This window comes from Pituophis catenifer, unplaced genomic scaffold, assembly GCF_029215685.1.
Source record: "Pituophis catenifer annectens isolate HBS135680 unplaced genomic scaffold, rPitCat1.0.hap2 SCAF_4, whole genome shotgun sequence".
Lineage (NCBI taxonomy): Eukaryota > Metazoa > Chordata > Lepidosauria > Squamata > Colubridae > Pituophis > Pituophis catenifer.
This window is the reverse complement of record NW_027256884.1, coordinates 624,372-643,301: the sequence shown is the minus strand read 5'-3', so window position 1 is coordinate 643,301 and position 18,930 is coordinate 624,372. Positions and strand designations below refer to the sequence as shown.

General features: G+C 45.6%; 1 protein-coding gene across 2 annotated transcripts; it reads right to left on the bottom strand.

Annotated features, from left to right (window-relative positions):
* Positions 1 to 531: 531 nt before the first annotated feature.
* On the bottom strand, positions 532 to 14,836 carry MXD4 (MAX dimerization protein 4). Of its 2 annotated transcripts, XM_070943298.1 has the most exons (6): positions 14,773 to 14,836; positions 14,599 to 14,686; positions 12,464 to 12,493; positions 8,649 to 8,763; positions 6,445 to 6,604; positions 532 to 3,939 (listed from the first exon to the last, which is right to left on the bottom strand). In XM_070943298.1, the coding sequence occupies exons 1-6, from the start codon at positions 14,834 to 14,836 to the stop codon at positions 3,794 to 3,796; spliced, it is 603 nt and encodes a 200-aa protein (XP_070799399.1). In that variant the 3' UTR covers positions 532 to 3,793. The 2 variants fall into 2 exon arrangements, with proteins under 2 accessions (XP_070799399.1, XP_070799398.1); XM_070943297.1 differs by lacking the exons at positions 14,599 to 14,686; positions 14,773 to 14,836 and adding an exon at positions 13,693 to 14,011.
* Between the last annotated feature and the right edge of the window lie 4,094 nt (positions 14,837 to 18,930).

The window sequence follows — 18,930 nt, the reverse complement described above, 5'->3', positions numbered from 1 at the left end:
AACCTCATTGGATCCCTCAATCGTCCGGGTGTGCTTGATCTAACAAGTCCCGTCTTCCTGTGTTCAGTGGAGGGGAATCATCTGATCAGGGCAATCAACCAATGTCTTCCACTGCCAGTTCTCAACTGCCCGAAACAAAATACAGATCCAGCAAAGATCTGGCAGCCAAATGCTTTTTATATCTTATACTCCGCCAGATGCTTTTGGCTCTTTTGCCTTGGTATCAAATTTCGTTTGCATTTTTTAAAGTAAGATTGATTTAACACTCGGCATCTTCCTTAAGTAAGTGATCCAGCAGACAATTCTTAATCCATGCAACGAGCTTGAATGTAAGATGTTCTCCTTAACAATCCCCTTTCCGTGCAGACTTTAAGCCAGTGTCTGCTCTGTGGGGTGATGTATAAACATTAAAACCGGTGTGGGGTTTGCCAGCAGTGTCAGAGCCTTCAAGCATCAGCCGTGGCAGCAGTGACTAAGCGGAAACAAGAAACTGCCAGGACTTTTCAGCTCAGAATATTGAATAACCTTTATTGAAAATATAAAAGATCTACAAAGCCACTGATACTCAGCATGGAAGAGTTCATTAAACTGTACACATGTTTTTAAAAACATCAGAATAGCAGAAAGTCAATGATGTTTTTCAAAGTCTCTTTTCCATTCTCCCATTTTTTTTTTCCGGTAGGAAAGTTCTGTGCAAGAATTGCTTTTCATGAGACAAACGTTCTAAAAGCCATGAGTAAATTCATTATATTTTAAAAGGAAACTAACATTACTAGCCATTTCCCCCCATTAACGGTTATTGAAGCCTCTAGAAGAAAAAGCACTGATTTGGAAATTGGAACCAAAATAATCAAAAGAAATTAGTAATTAATGCTGCTGTATCAGCCACACACAATCCTTATATTGCTGTATACCCTTCCCCACGGGACTTCAGAAATATACAAAGTGTTTAACATACTAAAAATGCTAAATAATAGCAAAGTAACGTAACAGATTTTATTAATCTGAAATGCAGCTGCCAGAAATAACCTTACGGCTCTCCTCACGGATAAAGGAGGGATGGCTACGAAAGGTCATTTAATCCACCATGTTCTTGAGGACAAATCCGAGGTCCTCAGAAGCAAAGCAAGAGTCATGAGCTGCCAGAACTGAATTCCTAATTTTCTGATTTGTAGCACCAAAGGGAAAACAAGTATAAACTGAACATAAAGAAACCAACAAAATGTGAAGTTGATCCATCCTAGCAGGCTATACTTTTGTTAAAGATTAAAAATCTTCAATGCTGAAAAGCACATAATTGTAGTTTTGGATTCGAGTAGCCAAAGGCACTGATTTGATCCTGCTGCCCCGGTTAAAGAGCAAGGCCCGCGCCAGAGTCCAGCGTCTCGGCCTGCCACGGCCCGTCTCCCTTGGGGGCTCCCCTGGGTGCCTCTGAAGGGGACCCGGTCATTTCAACCGCTAGGGCTGAACACGCATGGTCCAATTTCTGGAGCAGAGCACGGGGAGTTTCTCGCGGCCCACTTCTCAAAGAGGCACAAGTACTACATATTTCACTAAGGAGGGGGGGGGGGAGGATTATGAGAATGGGGGTGGGTGGGTCCTTTTCCCAATTGTGGAAAGGTAAAATAAGCTCAGTATTTCATCTGGGCAAAATGACACCATCAAGAATTCTGACTTAGGCTTCTGAGGAAGGAAGGAAGGGAGGGAAGGAAGGAAGGAAGGAAGGAAGGAAATAGTTCACAAGGCACAATATGATAAACATGAAGAGTCCCTGAGACTCCAGTTGGGTTCAATATCTCCTTTCTCTACTTAAGTAGTTCAGAAGAATTAAGAAAATACAATACAGACTATTTTATAGGAAATATACCTATAGGAAATAAACCAGTTGGCTAGAGAGTATATAGCTTTTTATCACTTTTTTTTTTAAAAAAGACCTTTTTCAATGCAGATTGGTCCATTTTTAATTATCAGCAAGCCAGACTAATTTTACTTCACTAAGCTTAAACTGTTTTCAATTACAACTCTGCAATATTGCTACAAGTGGAGTAACTACATTCTAAAAAGCTTGATGAATGCTAAATGAATGAGGCAATCTTAAGAGCATTTTGTTATTCTGAAAACTGCCAGTATAGCCTAGAAATCAGTGTCAATACTGAAATTTAAAGCTAAACTTTCCTTTCAGTTTATTGGCAACGAAACAACACAAGACTGAGCAAACAGGGCTGCTTCAATTATCCTAGCCGGGGTCAGGCTGAGATTCAAATTCCGCCAATAAAAATACTGAAATATTGAATGTATAATTTTACGACCGGTTGCTTAGCGACCTTTCGGTTACGATGATGGACCTACCTTGAGGCTACTTTAGGCCCAGACTTTCCAAGGGTGCCCCCCCCCGCAGTCACATGACTGAATTTTGGGTGCTGGGCAACACCATGGCATTTGTGCGTTTGCAGCAGCCCATGGTCACATGACCTCTCTTTTAGGACAGCTTTGTCAAAAAGTTGAACTTTACTTCTTTTGTGACCATGGCGGCCGTCACAAAAAGGGTTGTAAAATTAGATTGGTCACATGGCAGTTGTAAGTCGAGGACTACCTGCAATCCAGTCCAAGAAACTAAGAGCTCCAGCTAAGCTTTTCTTGATCCAGAAGTTTATTTCATAGTTAACGCCTGCAAGAGGAGACAAACTGGGACACCCCAGGGTGGGGTGGGGGAGGAAGGGGTTCCTTGATCAAATGCAACAATGGATGTCACACCTGAGCCCGCCAAAGGTGCGCAGCTACTTGGCCTATCTGACTCCTTTCTTGCACTGAAACTTCTCAGGATTTCCCTGAGTGTAGAAGAAAGTCCGAGTCGTGAACGGTTCTAAGAAGCTGTACCTGAAAATCTGGAGAAGCAGAATGGGCGGCTGGTGCTAGAACAAATCCTGGAGACTTTCTGGTGCAGCCCTATTGCTAAGAGCCTCCAAGTGGAGGGGAGGCCCCAGGGGTTTCTGGGTATCGGAAGCCCAGCCTGCCTGGCCTTCTGGCCTACCGAAGCCACTGAGAGGACGCTGCTAGAATAGCTGGAATGAGCTGCTACAAAGCAGGGAAAGCTGATGCGTCACTGCATGTAACCTGATTAACGGGGCCAGCTTCCCTACTTCTTCTTTTAAAGAACCACCACGCACACTTTTTAGTAAATCAACATCATATTCTCCCTGTCTCGAAACAATCAAAAGGAGCCTACCGCAGCAGTCTTTGCAAACTATTTTTTAAAAATGGGAATCTACTTTAAAAGCTTCATCTTTTCCTTTTCAAAGAATCCAAAGAAGCTGTGAGGGAGGCAATACCCACACAAAAGGGGATTTTTGCCCGTTTTGAATTAGTTACACCCGCCGAGGTCTGCATGGATAAGAGCCCAGTCATTTGCCAAGCCACATTTTTAAACGTTATACGAATTTGTTAGTTCCCTGCTGTGTCCCTTTGTATTTTAACAATTTGTTAAACTAGAGCAATTTATCAAAATGGATCCAAGTAATTTATTCAAAAGCGGAACTTCTAAACTTCTGGGAGAGATCAACCAAGCCCCCCAATAAGTAACGGCTGGTGTAGTGGGCACAGGAAGAAACTTAAACCCAACATTTTATCTAATCTGCAGGGGGAAATCCCAAACCCATGATTTCTACTGCGGTATTATCCATAGCCTGGGGAGCCCCGGGGGGCAGAGGCCTCTTCCCTAGGGTCGCTTTCTGAAGGATGGCAGGTTGACGGCCCCGGAGGGAAGGCTTCCGGGAGGAGACCCGGGCGGCAGAGACTACAGGAGCCGGGCGTTGCTGCGTCTGTGGGGCCGGGCGTAGCCGCTGTCGCTTGAGCTGCCTTGCAAGCTGTCTTCTGGGTCGCTGGCACTTCCGCTGCTGTCCATTTCGGCCGGGGTGAATTCCAGCCCTTCAATGTCCACCTCTGCGGGGGAAGAGAAGTTTCAGACTGTGTATCAACTGAACGCTTGATAAATATACAGCAAGCAGGACAGGTAGTCTCGACTTACGTTGTCAAGGGAGGCATTTGGGATGTGAATTTTGCTCCGTTTTACAACCTTTCTTGCCTCAGTTGTTAAGTGAATCATTGCAATTGATAAGTTAGTAACCTGGTTGTTAAGTGAATCTGGCTTCCCCACTGACTTTGTCAGAAGGTTGCAAAAGGGGATCACGTGACCTTGGGACACGGCAACGGTCATAGATACGAACCACTTGCCAGGGCTCTGAATTTTGATCACATGATCATGATGGGGATGCGGGAAAGGTCATAAGTGTGAAAAAAGTCCCTTTTTTCAGTGCCATTGTAAGTTTAAATGGTCACGAAGTGAACTGTTGTAAATCAAGGACTGCCTGTATTTAAGACATCATCTCAGAGCCGAATCTTCTCACCATTATCCAATGCCACCCCCCCTTCCCCCCCATTCCTGTACACTTCACTATCCCTATTTCTCTCTGTGTGGGTACCAAGGAGAAATAATTACATTGTGGAAACTTACGGCAGGACAAAGTTTGGCAGGTACCAGCAAATACTTTCTACAAAACCTCTACAAGGAGATGCAATTGGTGTGCAAGCTTGAACATCTTCCAAAATTATCCCCCTGGCCCCTTTCAATTCTAAGTTTTTGACAGTTGCAAGCAACCTCTTAGATATATTCCACTGAGTTCAGAGTTACCAAATGAACTAAATGAATTAAGGAACAATGCGATCATGCATCATTAGCTTTAGCTGAGGGAGAGGGGGGCAGTTCAAAAATGTGGAATGAATGAATGAGTTTTTCAAAATGTGTTAGTTCTGATGTAAATATTATTTATTGGAATTTTTATTGTTTATTGTCTATTCTGTCCAGCCATTTTGCATATTGAAGCCACCAAAGCCTATTAATAAACAGTGACCATAAACTAAAATAAAGGATCTCAAAGTTATTTATCAAGATTCCTATTTATTTCCGATTTGTTTCCATTACACTTTGATTCGACACTGCTAGCGTTAACTCCTTCCATTACTTCTAGGAGAAAAAAGACACCACAAGTGGGAAACAAGGCTACTGCATCTACTGGTTTTTGGTTTCCCTCCCGACAAAATGCCCAGGAGAAATACACTGGCCATTACGAGGGATTTGCACTTGGTACAACCTGATGTCCTTGTAGGGGACTTCGTAATTATTCATGACCAGCTTGCAAGTAACATCTTTGTGACCTTAAAAATCTGCAGCCAATGAGGAGTTGCAGTTAAAAAGTCCCAAATCAATCAGAATAGAGCTGGAAGGGAGCATGGAGGTCCCATATACCATTTCACATAGGTTAATAAGAAAATAATGAGATTGGGGGCACACCACATCCCAATGTAATTGAAATATCCAAGTATCCAACTGCATTAGGAGAAAATCCCAAAAGCCATTCATTTAGGCACGAGTTGGTCTTAGATTTGATTGGGCTAGTCCACCGAGTGGAAAATGTCATCACTGGGTGAGAAAGAGCCCCTCTGACTCACAGAACCCCCACCCACCCCCACCCCGGTGGTTTGTGAACATTCCCATGTTTTAGCAAGGGGACTGAAAATGTGGCCATTTCTAGTTTATCTTTCAGTTCTTCCTATATTTTGCATTCTTTTAAAAAAATGTATTACTTGCTTCGAACGTTCAAATTAACGCAGAGGAAGATGGGAATCTGGAGGATTTTTTATTTATGGACCATGTATATCTTGTCCTTGAATCTATCTGCTGGGCAGCCTGCAATAGTGAGGGCATTTTTTGGTGGTAGCAGAATTTGTTTATTCTATCAATATACAGATTAGGACAAGGTGTCCTACTCTGGCAACTTTAAGACTTCAACCCCCAGAATTTCCCAGGCTGCAATGGCTGGGAAATTCTGGGAATTACAGAATATATTACAGATTAGTTGGAAGGGACCTTGTAGGTCATCTAGTCCAACCCGCCACCCAAGCAGGAGACCCTACACCATTTCTGACAAGTTTGTACAAAAAGGTGTCCACTCGCAATAAATACATTTAAAAGGTAAAGTCCATTATTCATTCTGAGCAATAATAGTAACAATGCAATAATCACCTCAGTAGGTCCTGGGATATTGTCCAACATTAACATTCTAATTGTTGCAGGATTATTAAGATGTTGTTTACAGCCTGAGCTGTAATTTGTTTTGCAAATAAATGTATGTATGTATGTATGTATATATGTATATATGCTGAATCTTGATGCTTTGTACCTCTGACGTTAATGCTTCATTCTTCTCTGCACCAACCACTTTTCTCTCTAACTGCTTATTAAATTTGTTTTCTGGCCCATCACAAATTGTTACTGAAATTTTCTTTTTCAAAAGGAAGTTCGATAGCTTTTAATGGCTCTGTCCCTATCTGTGCATTGCAAGGGTGGGGAGATTTTGGAGATGAGACTGCAAAATTTGAACCGCCTACCTTGCTCCGAATCCGTTGATATCGTTGATCCAAGGCTGTCTGTGCGGACTCGTTCCAGGCCCTGCATGGACAGCTGCTCCAACCTGCGCTTCAGGTACCGATGTTCTCGCTGCAATTGTTCTTTGATGTTCAGAGCTTTCCGGTCCTGTTCTTCCAATTTCTACAGAGCCAAAATAATGAAACCAGTGGTGAAACCCAAATTTTTTTACTACCGGTTCTGTGGGCGTGGCAGGGAAAGGATACTGCAAAATCCCCATTCCCACCCCACTCCAGGGGAAGGATGCTGCAAAATCTCTATTCACACCCCACTCTGGGTCCAGCCAGAGGTGGTATTTGCCAGTTCTCTGAACTGCTCAAAATTTCCGCTACCAGTTCTCCAGAACCTGTCAGAACCTACTGGATTTTACCCATGAATGAAACCAAGAAAATAATCTTCTGCTCACATCTGATTAGTTCCTGGACTGCAGACAAGGGATCCTGAAAGGGACTGCAATGTCCAGACTACGACCATCCCACATTAGTGACATGGCAGCTACATTCTTTCTTGCAAAGGATGGTAGGCAAGGAAGCTGAAGACTTTTCCCAGCAGCCCCAATCAGGATTGGGGGGGGGGGCGTGGGACGGACAACGGGAAGAAGGGGGAGATTCTGAGTATTTGCTCCATTTTTTACAGAAATGATCCCAATCCCTGCTACTACTAACAATGGGGAAAATAATCATGATTAACCTTGTTCCCCCATAAAGGCTCCCTTTCCTCAACAATGATACTTGGTTGGGTTCATGCGCACATGAAGTTGTAGGACACTAGAAAAATCTGTCAAACAGAAGGACTCAGATGATATGGAACCAGGTAAGGAAAAGCATGGCAGCTTGAAAAATTTGATGATTCTCCAAGAGGTAGTCACAAAGAAAGGAAAAGCGTTTAGTTGAGTACAAAGTGGGTGTTACAAACAACTTGTTGTGTGTCAGTGGAGATTGTAAATCAGAACAGCCCTTTTTCTATTAGCTAAAATGGATGTTTCATCATGGCAAAGGGCATCCAAGGTTCCCACAGCCTCTGCTGCCAAGTCCACAAAAATCCATTTGCGCTGGAGAAGAACCGGGAGAAAATTGAGCCCTTAATCCCCTCTCTCTTTTGGCCACCTTTGCCTCACCTCCATCCAGGGGTGAAATGCTACCGGTTCAGCTGAAAGGTAAGTAGATTTCACCCCTGCCTCCATCCCTACTAAGGTAAACATAACTTTGGACTCCAGGGAGCCTCCGACTCTTCCTGCCAATTCTTCTCTCTGGGAATCTCAGGCCCACCTGTAGCTGTTCTGCACTCACGGTCTTGTTTCATGTAATTCAAACAAGGACAAGTAAATCACGGGTTGAGTTCACCTCTAGCTGTAAATCAAGGGTTTTTAGAACCACTTGAAATAAGCCACCATGGTCTGGCTGACATGTTATGTTAAGCGGAAAAAAAAGAAAAAGAAAAAAAAGCTGCGTGTGCTTTTGTTTCTTAGATATCAAAGCCATTATCTAGAAGTCTCGCTGTTTAAATGTGCGCTTGTGCCTATGGAAAGCAAAAACGTTTTAAAATGTGACTTCTTCACATTTTATATATATTCCAAGTTGTGGGCACACACTACACCAATAGATAGCCCGTAGGTGGCAAAGCACAGGATGCTCTACAAAGCTTCTCTTGCGAGGTTCGTTTGGGGCCCAACAGTAAAAGCATCAGCTTCTGTGACCGCAGAGCAACACTCTGCTTGTTTTTTAAGGGTATGGACAGTTGTCGCATAAAGTCTCCAGAGAATTTTGGGGAACTGGGAAGTTAAATAACTCCAGGACATTATTTATAAAGGAGATCATGCGATTTCTGAGTTTTTTCAGCAACATTTTTTGAAGCTGGAAAAAAATATAATTTGAGTCAAAGTCTGAAATGACCAGAAGAAATGAAGGAGACCAGCAGTCAAGGTTGGAATTTACCTTTGTATCTACTACTGTAAGGCCACATTCAGCGTTTATCCTGAACACAAAAAGGATATGAAGAGGTAATAAATAAAATTTATTAAATAAATAAAAGTCATATTACATCATGATTTAGGGGCCCTGAGTAGTGGATTGTTAAGGTGACCGAGTCCCTCTCGGAGGCTACCAAGCAGAATTTTCACAATGATTTAGGCTAAGGCTACAAGAAAGTAAACTTCTTTCTGGTTTACCTTAATATGCATCTTGGCTCTTTTCAGCAGGCTGAGGGTGGTGTGCCTGGTGCTCTCAGCTCCTAAAGGGACCAGCTGCTTTAACTCCTCTAAATAGAGTCGCAGCTTCGCTCGCCTGAAATGAACAAAAATGAGAGATCTGCTTTAGTCTCATTAGCATTCAAAATCTGCCCTACTTTTGACACAATATTAATTGCAAATAAATAAAACATATTTCACTAGCATTTATGCCTTACAGCTACCACCTACAAGAGATCCCCTCTGATATTTCAGGTAATGTGTAAACAAACCTACATGTTCAATTTACCAAATACGTTAAAACCGTAAGCGCAGAATAAGATCCACAAAACACAGTGTATCAATCCACGCAAACTGCATTACTAGTATGCTATCAGGATATGGTTTGAAGGCGAAGTCAACAATGGAAGACGCCCTGGGCCAAGCACGATTCCTGGCGATGGGATTCCTGAAGCTTCCTTGGAAGTGATCTGCTGTTTCTTTCTTCCAACATGCTCTTAAAGCGAAATGATGGCCTAGCAATATCAAGTAACTCATTCAATTATTTTAATAACTGATACATAAAGTTCCTCCTTTTCTTTATCCTCCTTTTTCTAACTTTTAGCAATATTCTCTTTGAGGCAGAGAAAATTAAAAATATATGTGATCTCCAACCTTTCCTCCAAACCATGCGTCCCATTAAATAGCCTTCTTGCTTCCCTCCATCTCCCAGGCAAAATCTGCCCATGGAAACCTTTGGCCTTTTGATAGTTTTGGCTTTGCAGTTCCAGAGTTTTCCAAGATCTACAAAGGACAGCTGAGGTGTGCCACAGTGGACTGAAATATGCACAATATTCTAGCATAAACTTTCTATTAATTCATTAATTTGTTCAGGCTTTTCCTAATGGGAATTTTCTTTCCTCACTGACTGAATCGGTATTTTCACTGAGCTATGCTTTTTTTTTTTTTTTTTGGCACACTGAACTGTCTCTGCCATGTTCACTCACCAAGGCCCAATCAAAGGATTCCATTTGGAGGAAGGAGAAAGACTTTGCCATTTAGATCAACACAAAATAATGCAGGAATCCATCAGCATTCTTAGTGTTTATTTGCTCACTTGTAACAAAAGACGGAGCATGAAAACTGGAGCATAAAGAGTTATTGGTTAAAAAAAAAAACTATTGGTTGGATACAAAAAATCTTCCCAGCACTCTCCTAAAAAGTATTTCTTGGGGTCCTTCAAATCTTCCACTGGCTCTGTTTGCCAACAGTAAAGCCTTCCTGGCTGCTATCTGGGTACATTCAAATGTGGCTAATCAGAGCTTTTAAAAGCTTGAGACCAAGTTATTAGAAAAAACCAGAAAAGCCAAACGAAGCAACTAACTAGAGTATAGCTTGTTTTTCTCCCGTACAAATATTTGTGTGATTTAAAAACAGTCAGTAGAAAGATTCTGAAACTTGACTTTTATGTTCACCAGTATATCCTGCAGTCTTGTGGTGAACCGATATAACAATTCCCATGTGACAAACTCCTTGGGTGTATGGCCAGAGACTGGTCTGGTTAGTTTAATAATAATGCAGAGAACGCCAGGTGCCTTTCTAGGCCCAGCGGTCACTAAGAGAAGAGTCTGTCCCTGGCTATGAAGTGAGGGTGGAACCCAATTATTTTGATAACCAGAAGTATGCACCTCTGGAAAAGATGGCTGCCTCCTTTATCTTCCCTCTGGTGTTTCTTCCCAATTCAAGACCAAGGGCCGGGAGCCATGCAGTGCTGGGCTTCAGACTTGGTTCCCGTCCAAAGGCTCCTGGATGCAGCTGTCTATTTTCCTGGGACTGGGTGGCTACCATGCATCCCTGGAAAATGCTACTGCTGTTGCAGTTGCTGCATTGAAAGTTTCAAGCCCATGTTACAATTCACCCCTCGCCTGCTCCAGAGCACCACACTTTGGAATGCAATTCCCAGGGATGCAGTCCTGCCTCAAGGAAATGGGAGTTGGGGACGGGCTTTCTCTTCCCTTTCTTTTCAACATTTACAACATGGAGAGTTACACTGAGCAGCCAATACACGGGGTCTGTGGTCTGCTTCACCAGGTGATCCCCAAAGACAAATTTTTAAATGTGGGACCGGAAGCGAAATTAGAATAATACTTTCAAATTTCTCAATAGCATCCTCAGTTAATTATGCCTTCTAATTAAGAGTAAGTGATGAAATTTGTAACTGCTAATCTGCCTAAAGGCAAGGATTGCTTCATTCTTTTCCCTCAAGCATCTTCTAAGAAGAAAAAGAGGCCTTTAAAGTGTCTCACTGTGTGGGCAAAAAGCAGTCACTACTTGGAAACGGAGCCAAGCAAGGGGTGTTTGGAAAACAGAGTTTAATCCACGCTCTCGGCCTGTGAAAACTGACATTCTGCAGTATCTTCTTTAGTCATTTTATTTCATAAACTTACATGGCCACCCACTTGCCAAATGACGCTGGGCAGCTAACAAGCACTACAAATCTTCCCAAACAAGGAAAATGACAAAATAAAAAATATGTAATAAACTTTAATACAGGACCCAATTTGGGTCAGCCACTGGCATCAGAGGTTTAGTCTTCCGAGCTTTTGGACTCATGCTGGAGTCCATCCTCAGGGAACTGAGCGTGGGCTTTGGGCTATTCTGTGTGTGGTATTTATATGTGGCGCCTAGTTGTGTGTGTGACTTTTTAGAGGTTGACTGGGGTGTGTTGATGGCTGGTCGTGCCGTTGGCCCTTGCCTCCTAAGTACTTGATAAGCTGATGGTAAATCAGCAGTCCTGAATTTTAATACAGTTTAGCATACATTCGTCATTAAAAGTAACGTCTTTTTGTTGCATGTCCCGAGAGCTGAACCTACATCTTATTCAGCTTATTATTTTTGCCAAAATAAGTTTTTCTTTTTTAATGAATTCTCCGTCTTTAGCAGCAGCTAGCCAAAATTTCAGCTTTTTATTGATCTTTTATCTATGTGAAAACTATATTCATCCGATGCAATCAGCAAAAGATGGTAAGAAAGACATGAATAAGCGGCAACCTAAAAAGACCCTCATGTGGAACCCTAACCCTTGTTGTGGATTAGGGCGTGCAGGTTCTTCAAGGGAGGCTTTGTGCAGAAAAGGCATCCATCTTCTTCCAGATTTACAAGGCTGCTGTCTCTACACATTCAGGTGCAAAGGCAACAAAAAGCGTTTTGCAAAGCAGCCATGAAAAAGCCCCCCAAAATAAATGCCATATTCATTCATAGAAAGCATTTCTTACGCCCACCTCTGTTTTCCAAAACTCTGACCCTATTCTATTCTTTCAAGGAGTCGTACCACTGTTAAAACTTAGCAGACTTTCTAGGGATGGGAAGTTGCTTTCATTTTTCTCTTCTAGCTTAATGGTGTGCTTAATTCTTTTAAATTGCTTAAATTCATTTAAGCCTATTTCTAGAAGAGTCACGTGTCCATAAGCAGTTACAATTCCTTAAAATGAAATCAGAATTTATTAAACGTATTTTTTTTTGGATTCAAAATAAAAATCACTCAGTTTTAATATCTGTTTTAAAACGAATTCCTAAAAGCTTCCTAATTTGCTGCAAACTGATGAAATATGTACGTATAAAATTACCCCCATAAAAATAGTATGTATAAATATGCAAATGAGTAAAACTTGCATAAATTTAACTCATTGATTTTCAATAATTAAAAAAGCTTCATTCATTCTATCAATATGCAAATGAGTAATTATCCATCAATACCACATTTGAATTGCCATCTCTGTATATTAATACCTCTATCAATTCAGTTAATTATTACTTACCTATGTTTTTCTAATTCATTATGTGAGGATCTATTAAAAATAGAAAATATGATATTTTAAGAATATTATGTATTAACTCAAATAGAAACATTTGTTTTAAAAGTTCCTAATAGGGACTATTTTTAAAGAATTTAGGCACCTCTCAGTACACAAAGACCACCATTTCTTTGCTTCCCTCAGGTTTAACACAGTTTTAAAATCAACCCTGAATCAGATTAAATTTCTGTAATATCTCAAACTGAAATTTGGTTGTTGAAACGTAATCGAAAACTCAGTCACAGGACTAACTGAATGTTAAATGAACTTGGACCATGGCAGAAAACAATTGCCATAATAGCTATCTTTTTCCTTCTGCTAAAGAACTTAAGCTAAATGTAGAAGCATCTTCAACAAACAGCAAACCTTATAGGACACTCCTACCCTATCCTGGGGAAGGAAGACATCTCATGTGCCCTTCAGAATAAACTGATATTACCTCATCCTTACCTTTGGGAATCTACGTGACAAAAAATATTCCCAGGAATAAAAGTGTAATTACCACTGGGCCAGCAGTATTACAGCATGTGCACTGCAAAAATACCACATACGTTCAACCCTGGTAGAGTGCAGTCAAGGTACCACTCGGCAGGGAATAGCCATGATTTCATAGGCCAGCACCAAATAACAGATGGAGCCGAAGGCAAAAATGCCACTGTACGCTAAAGGCTGGTGGCTTAATCACATGACCAGAAAGGGAAAAAAAGCTTATCATTTCTTAGGTTGCAATTGTACCTGATATGCAAGGCTAACAGTGGACTCAATTTAGTATGCCCAGGGGATTGCCGTACCCGTATGCGTTGTGGAATACTGTACTCTGCCCACTATGCATCTCGTGGGGGAGGTAACTGCAACTATTCTCCACAGAACTCGCACAGCAGCTGTAGATAAAACTCTGGTTTCACACCCTATACAATACCTGGTTTTAACATACCACGTTTTATTCAGTGCAGTTAAGCAACCTATCACTATTTTCAGAACGGAGATGGAGAACTGAGTCAGGGATCACTGCGTCCTCATCCTTGAAATCTCCAGATCTACTTTAGGGCATGCCTACATTCAATCGAGGGCAGTCCTAACAAGGAACACAGGAGTGGAGCAGGCCAGCCCTGGACCAGCTGGATTGGGCCACAATCCTATGACAAGAGGGTCCCCAACAGCGAGACAGAGAGCCCCCCGGCTGTAGTCCCCACCGTGGTGCCTTGTCCTGAGCTGGCCCAGCATTGCAACAGAGGCATCGGCTTCTCCCGGTCAGTTTTGAAGGTGGTTTTTCCTCCTTCCACCGAAGGTCCTCGAGGCTGGCTCTGCTTCCTGCCTCTTTACGCCTCGGAACCCAGACCTGCGAAAGTAGACTTTCCCCGGGTTTGTTGTTCCGTTGGCCATTAATGAGGGTGGCCACTGCAGCAAAAGCTTCGTTTTGCAACATTTCTCCTTTTAGGGTCATTGTTTTTTTTCCTGCAAGGATCTGCTTGGATCCCGCAAGACCTCACCGGCTCTGGGCTTAGTCCCCGGAGTCCTGGACGGCCTCCTAACAGGCTCCTGTCACAACCTCCCCACCCACCCCGGAAGCCTCCTTCCTTTGGCCGAGCAGGAGGAGAGGGCCTGGGGGCTTCAGGGGCCAAAGCCAACCCTGGGCAGCCAGAGGAGGGGGCGCGGAGGCGATGGCAGCTGGGCCACCTCGGAGGGGGGCTGGGGGTGGGGCCCAGGCAAAGCCTTCTTGCCCTTCTTCTTCTTCTTCCGTGCCGGCCGGAGGGAAGGCCAGGGAGGCTACGGGGGACAGCACCCCCTTCGCTCATTCAGGCACCGATCTGGGGCCGGGAGGGAGAAGCCGAGGGCGGAAGGAGAGACACACACACAGCCCCCCCACCCACCCACTCGCCCAGAGGAGCCCCTTCCTCCCGCGGGGCATCCTGGGAGCTGAAGTCCGCTGCCCTCGAGCCCCCCCCCCCCACCCGCCGCTTCCTCCGCCCCCGAGGCCCCCGGAGCAGCCGCCCTCCCTGGAGTTCCCGGGCAGGCCCTGGGCCGGGCGACGTGGCGGAGGCGGCGCCGGGAGGGGAAGATGGCGGCGGCGGCGCCCCCCCTCCCCCAGGGCCACTCACCGGCTGCCGGGGCCCTTCCTGGCGGCGCTCCTCCTCCGGGCACAGGCGCGCTCGAAGGGCAGCGCGGAGGCGTAGCCGTGCTCGGCCTCTGCGGGGAGAAAGCGCCGCGTCAGAGAGGCCCGGAGCCCGCCCGCTCGCCCGCCCGCTCTCCCCGCCGTGCCCCCCGAGGCGCACCCCGCTCCCGCCGCTCCAGGTACTCGGCGGCCTCGAGCAGCATCAGCAGCGAGTTCCACTCCATCGCCTCAGCCGCCGCCTGCTCGGGCTCGGGCCGCGGGCGCGCCGCCTCCCGCCCCGGTTGGCAGGTCGCTCGCTCGACGGGCAGCCGCGCCCGCCAGTCGCCCGAGGCGGAGCCGCCGCGCGGCCAATCGCGACCGGGACGGGGACGCCGGGCCCGCCCTCGGAGGCGGACGCGCGTGGACGGCCCGGGCGTCGCGGGCGCTGATAGGCCGGCCGCTATAGCAACAACCCCGAAGCCGAAGCTTAGCAACAGCACGTGGTGGCCCGGCCCCTCGCTCGCTGACTGGCCCGGCTCGCGTATGCAAAGCAGGGCGCCTCGCGGGATTGGGCGCCGGGAGGGGCTATGCAAATGAGGGTCGGAACGGCGGCGGCCGCCGTGGCCTCGATGACGTCACGAAACCTGGGAGAAAATGCGCGCGTCGTGTGAACGCGCGTTACGGGCGACGGGGAAGCTCTTTCCTCCTGGGGAGTCGCGGGGAAACGCTCCTCCCGGAAATGGAAGGCTTTGCTGCCACCGAACCCCGCAGCTGCAGCCTGAACCTTGACCCCCGTTCAGCAATTCTGCCTTTATTCGGGCAACCCCCCCCTCCCCCCGCCATTATCACGAGCTGCTTCGTGCAGAAGGAGCAAAAAAGGTTATTTGTGGTGCTTTGGAGTCCTGAAAAGGCAAGACGGCGTTGTTGTTGTTATTACTGTGATAGTTGCAAGAGAGTCTCATTGGTAAGGAAGATGAGGAGATCCAAGCCTTCCGTCGTGCAAGTGCGCCGCTGCTTTGCTAGCCGGACTTCGTAGAAAGACCGGGGCACCTCCACGCCTTGCAACTGTCCTAAGAAATGAACCGCCCTGGGGGTTTTGCCAATATTTCCACTCCCCCCCACCCCCCCTTGCAAACACCACTACAGGGGAAAGGCAGGTAGCCTGAAGGGAGGGTTGCTTGAAGCCCAGGACCGGTGTGCCCATAAAATGGCCTGGAACATGAAGGCGAGGCTTATGCAGGTTGGAATCTGTGCCCGGAATGGAGTGGAAATGCTCTTGGCGGGTCTTGAGAATTGGACACACAACTGAGCAAAACCAGCCGAGTCCTTGCTGCTGGCTGAGCTTGGTTGCTTTCTTGCAGCCCGTTTCAGGACCCAGCTAGGCTGGCAAACTCAGAAGACCAGACAGACCCAGCTGCATTTCTGGAAAGTTCTGGGCAGGTGAGAGAATCATGGAAACCGTCTCCAGATCAACTTCTTCCTGGTGCAACTGAGTCTCTCTCTCGGGCTCCCCTCTTCCGAAAGGGCCCCCTTCCCTCCCTCCCTCCCTCCCTCCAATTGCTGCCTCCTCAACCACCCAGGATGGGTCCTTCGGGCACTTGGGGCCTGCCTTTTTTTTAGCCAGAAACAAGGACAAAGAGAGGAGGAGGAGGAGGATTTGGCTGGATGGTCGTGTGCCATCTAGCAGCCCGCTCTTTAATCAGCAGGACACGGGATGCTTTCCTCAAATCCTTTGCTGAGGTTAAGGTATCCGATGGCAACCGTGTTTCTGTGATCAACCAAGGAAATCACTCCAAATGATGAAAGATCGATGTGGCATTTGTTCGATGTGGATTTGTCCTTGACTGATCCATGCTGGGAACATCTAGGAACCGTATTGCTCCAGATTGACTGCTTTATGATCTGCTCCAGAATCTTCCAAGTTATAGTTTTTAAAACTGATTTGTATGTTAGTTTGAGGGATCTTCCTTTTCCTTTTTTTCTTTTTGCAAACAGATGTCCTCCCCCGCTCACCTTCTGTCACTTGGCACTTGCCAGTTCTGCAGGATTCTCAGTGACTAAGCATTAGGTCGGCCGAATCAGAGCAGCAGCAGGATCCTTCGGCATCCTAGGATGCAACTCACTTAATTCGGAGAGAGTTTCCCCAAGCATCTTTCTCTCGGCCTCCTCCTTCATTCTGGCCCCTTCGTCCTGCTTTTTGCCGTCACCTGGGGGAACACATGGGGGCTTGTCAGAGAAGATGGAAGCAGAGCAAAACTGTGGAAGCGCTGTCTCTGCCTTGAGAGCCCTTTGCATGATTGCTTTCTCTATCGAGCGGTTGGTAGACTTAACTGTCTTCCTTCTGAACGTGTCCAGGCACTCTGAGTGACGTTCCTGGCATCCTTTGCTTCCCGTCCTCAATTCATTCTGAGTTTTTATTTTCTGTCACCAGATCTGCAGTTCTTGGGTGTCTCCATGCATCCTTGGTGACCTGGCCCTTGTACCCTTTTCTATTACTTTGCTCGCTTGGAGACACCTGGGCTAGGTGAAAAGCACAGAGTCAAGGACCACGGATCCTCCTGTGTCTTCCTGTATCCCCTGACAAAGTTTATCCCTAAGACAACTGGGAATTTCCCCAGAAAGACCCTGCTTGCAAACTTCCCAAGGTCATTTTAGATTTCTGAATGGGTGTTTTTAATGAACAGAACTGCCTGTAGCTTTTTCTGGTTGTCTTCCTCCTCTTCCTCCTCCTCCTCCATTCCTTCTCTACCTTTGGAACCAACAGTATCCTTCAACATCCTTGATATCTTGTATTTCAGTCACCCTAACGGGTCTCCATTACAAATACTAAAGTCCTAATTGCCCTTCGGTATGAAGGTCTCAGCAGGGCTGTTGCGTTATCCTATGCTCATTGTGTTGGGAGATTTCAGCTCTACGGTGGGAGGGTTTAATCAGGAATGGCTTAGGATGGCATAATCGGGACCTTCTCGTGAAGAGAGACACAGGGCTTTGTGGCTGACTCGGAAAGGGGCCTCTGGCCCAGTGTAGGCTTGCAAACCAGTCTCCTTCCTAGGCAGGAGGTGGGTTCATCCCAGAGACCTGGCCTCATTGTGCAGTCCAGTCTCCAGCTTCATACAGGTATTGTTTCCTCTGCCTCTGGTTGGATACACCTACAGTTGACTGAAAGACCGGAGTCTTTGCGACGGCTTCATTTAACAACTTGTACTGCTAGTCCCCATTGTGTTCACTAAACGAGGACTATCTGTATGTCAGATTTGGGGTAGTTGCTGAAGCTTCTGGACGTGTACAGTTACCTTGAGTTTCTACATCAGTTTTAAGAAAAGATGCTGCTTTGGTTTGTGCTAAAATATTTCTGCAGCTCTGGGTGGCTTTCAGAGAATGGGGTCAGCTCGGAGGCTTTCTTAAGGGCTTGTCTTGCAAGGTCAGTTGAGATTCCACCGCTCTGGAGTCTTTCCCCCTTTTTTAGATTGAGTTCTGCAGCTTTCCTTTGCTTTCCTCCACGCGTATCCAGGTCAACTTCAGGAGCTCTCGAGAGGGTTTCCATAGCAATCGAGAGCCCTAATGCTAAGTAAATTGGCTGCTGTTGGCAGAGGGTGAGCTTTGAACCGCAGACATCCCACCCGGAGCGTTGGACACCATGGCCGGATGGCGTCTTTTTCCAGGCTGACCTTTGACGGCTTCTTTCCGGTGGTTAGGAACTGCCCTCTGATCCCAGCCATTTCAGGTGGGGCCCCAACGTGGTTTGCAAACTGGTTTTAGGGAGGGTTTTTTTCAAGAAGGTGGTTTGAGGATGCTAACATGTTGCTTCATTGCTTACAAGAGATCTTGCTACCCCAAGTATTCTCAAGACCTGGGAAAACATCTTGGCCTCTTGCTATCTGATTTTGCCTTTATTTCCTTAGGAAGGATTGTAGACTTTATTAAAAATAAATAAACTGCCTCCGATTAGATCAGGGTGTTATTCAAACTTATTAATTTATGATGTGAGTTGAATTTTAGGTCAGCTGTGGAGATGGTTACTAGCATCACATTTTTGGGTGTGCAGCTGATGAGCAGGTTAGCTTGGTCTCTCAACAGTGAGACACTGGTGAAGTAGACACACACACACACATTTTGCCAAGAAAACTTCAGGGCGAGGATGAATCCAGGCAATTGCCAGGAGCCAACAAGGCATCATACATGCATGCATGCATGCATGCATACATACATAGTAAACAGATCTTGGCTGCAGATTTATTTGAATTTATCCTCTTCTTGAAGGGCTCAACTATATTTACCACCTAAATCTCTTTAAAAGGCAACACTTCTGAGATGTTCTGGCAACCTTTTGTATCTCTTC

Bases quoted from the DNA above. Each gene is read 5' to 3' on its own strand.
- MXD4 (XM_070943297.1), bottom strand. From the start codon at position 13,943: ATGACCCTAAAAGGAGAAATGTTGCAAAACGAAGCTTTTGCTGCAGTG. The intron at 8,764-12,463 runs GTAAGTAATAAT...TGTTCATTTCAG, and splicing joins AATGAATTAGAAAAACATAG to GCGAGCGAAGCTGCGACTCT. The intron at 6,605-8,648 runs GTAAACCAGAAA...TTGGCTCTGTAG, and splicing joins GAGCCAAGATGCATATTAAG to AAATTGGAAGAACAGGACCG.